This window comes from Mastomys coucha, unplaced genomic scaffold (genome assembly GCF_008632895.1).
Source record: "Mastomys coucha isolate ucsf_1 unplaced genomic scaffold, UCSF_Mcou_1 pScaffold22, whole genome shotgun sequence".
In the NCBI taxonomy this organism is placed as follows: Eukaryota; Metazoa; Chordata; class Mammalia; order Rodentia; family Muridae; genus Mastomys; species Mastomys coucha.
In genome coordinates this window covers 264,988,568-264,998,542 of record NW_022196905.1, presented here as the reverse complement: position 1 = coordinate 264,998,542, position 9,975 = coordinate 264,988,568, and the positions used below count along the sequence as shown (strand labels likewise).

Here is a 9,975-nt window from a genome sequence, read left to right as displayed (position 1 = left end):
GAACAAAATATGTCATGGGATAGGAAACCATAATAGGACTGGGCATCTCAACAACAGAAACACAAGCTAGACAGCCATTATGCCTTCAACATTGAGGAAACATTGCAGCAACAGGCAGGTGCAGCAGCAGGGCAGGCAGGTGCAGCAGCAGGGCAGGCAGGTGCAGAAGCATCAGGGCAGGCAGGTGCAGAAGCATCAGGGCAGGCAGGTGCAGAAGCATCAGGGCAGGCAGGTGCAGCAGCAGCAGGGCAGGTAGGTGCAGCAGCAGGGCAGGCAGGTGCAGCAGCAGGGGCAGCAGCAGCAGCAGGGGCAGCAGCAGCAGCAGGGGCAGGCAGGTACAGCAACAGGGAGAGCAGCAGCAGGGGCAGGCAGGTGCAGCAGCAGCAGGGGTAGGCAGGTGCAGTAACAGGGGTAGCAACAGCAGGGGCAGGAAGGTGAAGAAGCAGCAGGCAGGTGCAGCAGCAGGGGTAGGAAGGTGCAGAAGCAGTAGCAGGTGCAGCATCAGGCAGGGGCAGCAGCATCAGGCAGGGGCAGCATCAGCAGGCAGGGGCAACAATGCAGACAGAAGAGTGTCTAGCTTGTGCCTGGAGAGGCTCTGCTACAAGGGCAGAGCCCAGGGCAGTCTTGTTAATCGACATCAGAGGAAATAACCGTACATTTCTGAGACACTGTCGGAAAAATAGCAAGACAAATTAGAATTTTTTTTTTTTTAAAGACAAACATTCCTGCAGGAGAAATGCGGGGTTGTTTGTGAAGGGAAGTAGTCAGTAGACAACCTCATCATGCTCAAGATAATAAAAAAAGCACCTTTATCCCTACCTTGGGATAACATTAGTTTGGAGGAAATAGAATTGGAGGAAGAAGGGTGTGGTGGCACAGAAGCCAGTCTGTTTAAGAAAAGCACCAGGGGAGAGTCTCTACAAGGCCTCCAAAGCAGGGAGAGGCAAGTCTGGAGTAAGCAGGCACCGAGCAGGAGGTGCTGCGTACTTAAGCACCTCCTTCACTACTCTCTCCACCTCGAGACACCTAAGCAGGTGTCAGCCTTAGCCTGCTCTCTCCTCTCCACTCATGCATCCGACCTCTCCCTCTATCATTCTCTGGCAGTCCTGACCCAGCACATGCCCCTCAGCTCACCAGACCCTGAGAGCATCCACTCCTAACTTCCACATCGCTGATTCCAAGGGGGTGCTTGGAAGCCTCTGATATCATGGCCTGTTCCTCCCAGGGTGCCCTCCTGGCTTCCATCTCAGCTCACTCCCCAAGATTCTCTTCCCCCTACATTTCCAGTTCCAGCTTCATTTATACCTTCTGCCCTTTGGAGGTAGTGATCCATAGGGCCTCCTATGTCCCTCCACCTGGAGGTATTGCTCCAGGCTTCTCTTTACAGCCTCAGCTTACTCTCTGAATAAACAGAGAACAGTTTTACCCATTCTGTGGGGGCCAAAATCCATCTGGTTTCTTTAGGCAGTTTGGTGTGTTTGGACACCCCAGCACCTTAAATCCAGCTTTCTCCCTCTTGCAAGCCTCACTTAGCTGGTAGTAACATGGATCATGTTTTGACCCAGATCAGCCACTTCGGATTCACTCTTAGCTTCTCCTTTTCTTTCCTCACATCAAAGTTATCACCAAGTCCTGACGATTATTGTTCTTAAATAAATTGTGCTCACAGCCACGGTCTGGGTCCACACCACTGTCCTTCTCACTTGGGCTACCGCCAAAGCCTAACCTAGTCAACCATCTGCAACTAAGCATGCTGCGGTCCAGAAAGACTAAAGTACTTTAAAACAAACAGATTGAGGGTTCCATCACCTTCTGCAAAAATTCCAGGCACCTCACCAGGCCTGAGAGGGACAGGATTCCCACAATGTGATTCACAAGGGAACATGAGTGGTTTCTAACAGCAGCGCTGCATCTCTGTTACCACCATAAGTGAATGGCACTGTTTGGTTTCAGACCTGGGACAAGGGACTGAGGTACATATTTTACCTATCAAAGCAGACCTGGCCTCTAGGTCCTCCTAGGACCCTGTAGTCCCCTACCTAGCATATTCTGTTCCAATCCTTGAACTTCCCAGTCCAGGAGCTGCTGCCCTTCCCCTAGAAGTTCCTGTCTATATAATCCAGGCATTTCATGCTCTCTTTCTCTTCCTCTTCTTCCTCCTCCTTTTCTTCCTTCTCCTTCTCCTCTTCCTCCTCCTCCTCTTTCTCTTCCTCTACCTCCTCTCTCTGAGCCCTTGTTCTCCTTCTCTTCCCCCTGCCCCCTCTCCTCCTTAGTAACTCTCCTGGCCTCATCCTTTGGGCCAGCAAACAGCTTCCCAATAAACCTGTCTTTAATATAATCTAATCTGTCTTGAATTGGTTCATTTCACTGGCAGAGAAATAACCTATCAGGCACCACTTGGCACTCATCAGTCCCAGGACTTATAAAATGATTCTGCCTAACTTTTGAGATCCTGAAGAGTAAGATCATTGGAAATTTTATCCAAAAAAATGAAATATGAGTCACAGTTACTAAATGTGTATACAACTATAGGATATTTAATTTACTAAATGTGTATATGACTGTAGAATATTTAATTTTTCTATGCAGTTCTCATATGTAGTCAAGTTTGTATCAAGATGGGCTCTCCACCTCTCTCCCCTTCTTTCTTAAAAATTTTTAATTTTGGTAAAATACAATGTGAATTTTACCCTCTGACTCATTTCTGCATGATATAGCTTAATAGCGTCAAGTGTGTTTATGACTTGGAGAATTTTCTCATTTGTTGCCCTGAACTCTGAACCCACGAAGCAAGAATGTTCTTCTTGCTCTCTCTCCTTGCCAAGAGGCTGCGATGCTACACCTGCCTTCTGAATTCAGTGACCTTAGGACCTTACAGAAATGGAACGTGTTTGCCACATACATCTTCAAGGTTCAGCTAAGCGGCAGACAGTGCTGGAATATCCTTCCTTTTTAAGGCTGAGCTATAGTCCGCTGTATGGCTGTAGTATATCTTATATGATGAGTTTATCACTTGGGCAATTAAAGCACTTCACGGCACTCCTACTCCTGCTTCCTTGTTAAATTTTGGTCCATTCACGATATAGATTTTTATTCTATACAGTCTTAAACTTGAGGAGTCATCATTGCTGTTTAAGATTCCAGTACCTACATCTACATCTAGCCATATGTTCCTGAGACACTGACCCTCCATCTGGGGCCATTCTTTCTTCCAGGAGTCTCTTTAAGCATCCCTCCTTGTTACGGTTTGTATATGCTCAACCCAGGGAATGGCACTATTAGAAGGTATGGTCCTGTTGGAGTGGGTGTGGCCTTGTTGGGGTGGGTGTGGCCTGTTGGATTGTGTGTGTTACTGTGGGTGTGGGCTTCAAGAGCCTCATCTTAGCTGCCTGGAAGTCAGCTTCCACTAGCAGCCTTCAGATGAAGACATAGGATTCTCAACTCCACCTGCACCATGCCTGCCTGAATGCTGCCCTGTTCCCATTTTGATAATAGTGGACTGAACTTCTGAATCTGTAAGCCAACCCCAATTAAATGTTGTCCTTATAAGAGTTGCCTTGGTCATGGTGTCTGTTCACTGCAGTAAAACCCTAAGACAGTCCGAGTGTGGACCAATCTTCCTGAAAGCATCATTGCTTTGTTTTCTCATTATTTGAACTTTATTTATTTATTTATTATTTGTACACATGTGTTTGTGTGTGCATGTAAATACAGATGCCTGTGGAAGCCAAAAGAGGGTGTTGGATTCTCTGGAGCTAGAGCCTCTAGACGTGGGTGCTGGGAACCCAGAGTTGAGTTCTCTGGCCAACTCTGGCCTTGGAAGAGCAGCAAGTGCCATCTCTCCATCCTGTCTTCTTTTCTTAAAGGCCAACTCCACTGGGAATTCAAGTAGAATTCCAGGCTCACATACGCTTTCTGCCCTTCAAATGTAACATTGTATCTTCTTCTAGTTTCCAGTCTCTCTATTGAAAGGTCTGTTACAAATTTTCGTTTTTTGCCCTTTTTGATGACTAGCTAGTGTTTTCATTGGCTTATCTTTAGCATTTTATATGTTCTTTGCTTTGATATATTGTTACAATGTGCTTTTTACCCCCACAGTGGGAATCTGTAACTCCATGGTCTGATATCTTCCATCAGTTTTGGGCACTTCTTGGCCAGTGTATTCTCTCTCTTTGTTACTCCTGGGATTCTGGTGATACACGAGTTCCCTTTGTGTATGTCTGCTTCTCTTTAGCATTTCCACCCTCATCTATGGCTCACCCTGAGTACTTCTAGTGACTTTTCAGCTATGGATCGTCATTTTTGCTGTGTCTAACCTGCTGTTAAGCCCACCTACAGACCTTAAATCTGTGTCATTGTGCTTTTTCATTTCTAGCATTTATCACTTTTCAAAGGTGTCAGGTTCTCTGGTGAAAGTCTTCATGTTTGTGTGTGTTCACATGAGTAAATTAGTTAAAGTCACCTCGCAGTCTTCACGTAACAGCTCCAAAATAGAAGGCTTCTCTGGCTTTGCGTCTAAGTCATATTTTATCTTGGCTTATTATTTAATCATCAGGTCCAGAGTTTCTTTCAAGATTTATTTATGCTTTTAAAAAAACTGATGAGAGCTGATTATGAAAATCATACAGCTGTATGCAGCTGATGCTACTTTCTTAGATTTGAGATTGATTGATTCATTTATTAGTTTATTATTTTGGCATGAAGGTGCCACTTCAACTAGCTTGTGTGCATCTCTTCCTTTCTGGTATCTTCTACTCTTAGCTCACAGCTCTATCAGTGAACAGTTGCTACTGAAAGCAACGGTTTCTTACCAATATCTCTCCTGCTGGATGGGTCTGAAGTCCAGTTTTTTTCCCCAGGAGCATGAAACTACCAAAGTAAAGACTTGGTGGAGCCTCTCTGCTTGGTCTGACCCCAGCTCTCTGTGACTCAGGCATCAGGCAGTGCCTGCCTGTGAGGTAACTTCAAGAAGAAGCTGGGTTCAGGTAGGCTCTTTCCTGCTGGGATCTTTAATGGGTCTTGACCCACGGCCATGCGGACATCAATAAGTTTCTGGATTTGTCTTCTGGTCTCAATGTGTGTCACATGGTCTTGGCTAATGCGCTCTGTTTGGCTCAGCAGATCCACTCTGTGAACAGGGAAAGTCTGCAAGAGGAAAGAGCAGCGGCAGATGTGAGACCCGCTCCGTGCTTCCCTCCACTCTGGGGTCTTGGTGTTCAAGTCCCTGCTGGAATTTTTCTCTGGTGCCCTCAAATAACTTTCATGAAAACATTTGCTTTCCAATGTATGAAATTCTTCTCAGAGGGGTGTTCATTTGACTGCCACAGATCTGTCCCCTCTGTTTAAGCAGCTAACATGTCAGGGCTCTGAGGAGGTAGTGGCATGGTCTGGGTAGGGGAAAACGTACAGGTTGGAATAGCAGGAAGAGTGTGGGCTCTTACCTATATATAATAATACATATATGCATACTCTCCTATAGATACACATGTAGATAGACAAATTACCATGTAGATATCTAGTTCACACACAACATAAGAGGATGCAACTTCTTAACAAAACAATACTGCTGACTATATTGTACTGTGCACTGGATGAACTCGAGGCTTTTTACCTTTTGGCTAACGTTTCTCCTTCTATCCTTAGCTCCTCCTACAACTGCCAGCTCCTGCAAATCACCATCCTATAGTTTGCGTGTATTTGTCCATTTTAGTTTCTCTATATAACTAGGACCATGTAATATGTGTCCTTCTGGGGTTACCTTATTTCACTGAGTACAATGCCTTTCAAGGATAGGAGCTGCTTCTGTTTCTGACCCGTTGAGAAGAGCATTGCAGGAACACAGGAATGCAGCTGCATTTTCAACATATGGCTTTCAACTCAATATCTACCCCCAGGACTGGGGTTGCTGGACCATAGAGTGGTTTCTATTTTTATGTTTTTGAGAAACTTCCTTACTGTTTTCCATAGTGGCTGTATTAATTTGTATTCCCCTAACAGTGTGAAATAACACCAACATTTACTGCCTTGTGCTTTCTTTCAATAGCTATTCTGATGGGTATAAGATTGTAGACCCTTGGTTTTTGTTTTGTTTTATTTTTGGATTTTTGGTTTGTTTATTTCTTTATAAGCTCTCCCTGTGTGGCCCTGGCAGGCCTGGAACTCACTATGTAGACGAAGCTGACCCCAAACTCACAGAGATCCCCTGGGATTAAAGTGTGCAATACTACCCCTAGCAGACGATACTTATCATTTTATTTTGTGTGTGAGTGCATGTCTGTATGTCGTATGCCTGTATGTCTGTGCACCATGTGCTCACAGTACCCTTGGAGTACTGTGAAGAAGTTCACAGTTCACTTCAGAAGAAGGCATTGGATCTGTCATGGGAGTTACAGGTGGTTGTGAGCTGCCAAGGGCTCCGAACTGATCCCAGGGTCTGTCTCTGCAAGAGTAACGAGTGCTCTTAACTTCTGAGCCATCTTGCCAATTCCCTTTTGGTGGTTTTAATTTGTAACTCTGTGATGATTAGTCATGTCTTGCCCCGGTTAAGGTTCTCTAGCAGAGCAGAACTGATAATTAGGATGAGGGTATATTACAAAGGGATTTAATAGACTGGCTTACGTGATATAGGCTAGGAGTTCAACGACTGTCTCACATTGAAGGCTAAGAAACTGGTATCACTCAACACCCAAGGCTAGATGCCTCAAAGCTCCAATCTGGTACTGGAGACCCAATGGGTTCCCGGAGAGCCACAGTTCTTCAGTCCATGCTGGAAGGTGGGAGAACTGGGTCCCCCAGGCAGCAAAGGAGGACAGTGCTGGCTGCAGCAACTGGGCAGATGCTCTCACAGGGCAAATGCTGATAGGCAAGAGCCACCCTGCTTTTCACCTCACACAGCTGCAGGTGCCACTCACTCTGCAGGAGGCCTCTCTTCAGTTAAACCTTCTAGGACCCTGCAGTCTAGTCCAGAGGAATGAGGCAAGAGCCACCCTGCTTTTCACCTCACACAGCTGCAGGTGCCACTCACTCTGCAGGAGGCCTCTCTTCAGTTAAACCTTCTAGGACCCTGCAGTCTAGTCCAGAGGCATTCCTCTTAGTTGATCCCAGACCCTAGCAAGTTGTCAGTCAAGAACGACTGTGGCTGGGGAGGTATCTCAGTGGTTATAGCCCATATTTGAATCCCCAGTGCCCATGTGAAATGTCAGGTATACATGGTTGCCCACCTGTGGGGACCGGGGGGTCCCCAGAGAGAGAGAGCTAGCTAGCAAGACTAGCCTTATGTGCGAGCCCTGGACTTGAAAGGCCCTGCCTAAGTGAACAAGGTAGAAGAGCCATCTGTGCTTATTACTGACATCATCCCAGGGCCTCCACATTCGTGAACATACTGGTGTGTCCACATACATGTGAACACATACACACACCACACCACACACACACACACACACACACAAACACACAAACATGGAAAAAGGTAGAGGAAAGAAGCTATCACAAACGGAGCCCTTTCATGGACCTCCTGATTTTCTGTAAGTTTTCTTTAAAGAAAGCCCGTTCACGTTCCTTGAACAGTTTGTTTATAGTCTGTTAGTCCACCAAAATGTGAGCAAGCAAACACTCCAACAAATAAAGCCAGCTCAGGACATTTGCAGCCCACAGGGGTCCACTCTAGCAAAACCAAGATTGTTCTAGCCTGAGTTCTAAGGCTGTTGTGATGAACGGTGAGAGACTCAACCAGACAGCAAGAGAGTCTGGGGGGACCAGGAGGATGCCTTGCTCTTGAGCATCATTGGCATAGGCTTCAGGTCATCTTTGTAGGTCTAAGTGGAATGACATTCCACACCAGAAGAGGAGACTAACACATCAAATACAAAAGCTGCCCACCACTTCCATTTGTGTAAACATGGTCACTAGTGTGGTGTTTGAAGGGGTCCATCTGCAGTGTTAGACCACAGACCCTCTAGCTGGCATGTATGCTTGTACTCCATCTCCCTTCAGGCTGCCCATCATACTGCATCTGGAATTGATCTCCCTTATTGTTTCATTTGAATTACCCCTTCAGGTTTTAACAGGAATCATTTCACACGCCACCATGTCTCTGACATGACATTCCATCCCCCCACAGCACTCTGCAATGACAAGGCCGAGTCATAGATTCCCACAGTTGCAAGGCAGTAGCTAGCTAGCTTCCAATAAAGCTCACCTCTGAAGGGTGATTGCTCTTGGCTTCCTTGCCCATGAACTAACTGAACCTGCACATGATTTCTGGCAGGCAGACCTTCAGAGCCTGACCAGGAAGAGCTGCATGCACTGCAGTACAGAACCAGCCTCTCCATGCCTGGTGTCACTTTGCTCATTCTGGGAACCAGTACCAACATCTGGGATAGACCCCTTCCAAGGAGCCTTGCCTGTGATAGCCCATCTGATCCAGTGATATCAGGCATAGGGGCTCTTATAAAGCAGAAAGACCATCAGAGCCTCTCCTGCAAGATGAGTTTTCTCTCCTGTGGAGGCTGGCGATGAGCCGCAGTGACAGCTGTTAGTTCTGATATGAAACAGGTGGCTTGGGAGAGTGTCCCCATCTGCTTTTGCAAAGCCCATCTCTGCCACACAGAGGGTCACTCACCCGACTCTCGCTCAGCGGATCCCACGTGAAGGGAGCCGCTGTGTTTTCACTGTATTTTGCTGCCTTTTTAGTTACTTCCGCCTCAGCGAGTTCACTGTAGTCTCCTGAGCTGCAAGGGCTGATTGGGATGCATTCTCATAACACACCAGCCACAGCATCTTCATCCCAGACTCAGCTCCCCTGGAAGATGTTGGAGCTCGGACTTCATAGGAATGGCGGGTTTGTAACTAGACTGGCAGAAATGAAGATATTCTGAAGAGACTCTTGAAACAATGGACCCACAGACATGAGACTTGCCCCAGGAATATCATCCTGAAGAAGGAAAAGGTACCAGCTAGAAGGGAACTTGTCTCTCAGAAATACATTTCACACAGGTCTAGCAACTTGTCAGATCACCTCACAAGATGAGATTGAAGCCTACACAGTAGGTCAGTGGTGGACGGGGTCATCCTTGACTGATGCGGCTTAGGTGTGCATATGACTGGCCCTCTATTCAAACCTTGATCTCACTTCAGAACTCCAAAGACAGACTTGGGTCTGCTGAATCTCTGTCATCTTTTCAATGTGGCCACATTGAATAAACCTTTTTCTGCTTTCCATTATCAATTTGGCTCATTCTTACTGGCTCATTGAGGATGGGTGGCCAGACATGACTTGGGGCTTGGGGCACAGGCAGTGGCCCCTACCTAAGTGCAATAACAGGTGAGCCAAGATCTACTGTGGTGTGCAGGATCTGCACACTCCTGCTTGGTTGGCACCTATGTTCATCGCCAGGTGGTTGTTTATAGTTTTTGCTGTAGTTCAAATGGCGTCTTCTCCATTGTGTATTAAATGTTTACTTCATCTAGAGTTCAGAGTAGAAGTCATATTGGCCTGGTTGTAGTAATGGTAACTGCAAAAGCCCCTGGGAGACACCAGGAAGTGGAAGATTAAGAGGGAGGTTCTATAATACAGCTTCCATGAGATTGCCGTCCACAATGGGGCGGGGGCACAGCTTATGCTCCTATAACCCCCCCCTCATTCGCACTGTGTAAGTCAGTCCAATAGACCCACAACTTTGATCTGCCACCACTGCCCTGTGTGGCATGCATAGAAATTTATTCACGTCTCCCCACGGAGTGTTACGGGAAAGCTTTGCTATGCGTCATAGTTACCTCCAGCTCTCAATACAAACCTATTGAGGAGAAAACCTCAGCTGAAGAACTTCCTCCAGCAGATTGGCCTGTGGCTAGATCTATCTGTAAGACATTTTCTTTTTTCTTTTTCTTTTTTATCCTTTTTTTTTTAAATTTTATTTTAAATTTTTATTTTTTTTATTTTAGATATTTTCTTTATTTACATGCGAATTTCTCCAT

The 9,975-nt window shown here is 46.2% G+C and overlaps 1 protein-coding gene across 2 annotated transcripts in view; it reads right to left on the bottom strand.

The window, feature by feature from the left end:
* Positions 1-469: 469 nt before the first annotated feature.
* Positions 470-9,975, bottom strand: part of LOC116070426 (putative thiamine transporter SLC35F3) — an 85,469-nt gene continuing 75,963 nt past the window's right edge. Inside the window, exons 3-4 of one of the 2 annotated variants that reach the window (XM_031341841.1) lie at positions 4,812-5,145; positions 470-668 (exon numbers count right to left, since the gene is read on the bottom strand). In XM_031341841.1, coding sequence (XP_031197701.1) covers positions 5,115-5,145 — 31 coding nt within the window. In that variant the 3' untranslated portion in view covers positions 470-668; positions 4,812-5,114. The remainder of the gene's footprint in view (positions 669-4,811; positions 5,146-9,975) is intronic. The other variant, XM_031341842.1, reaches the window with a different exon arrangement.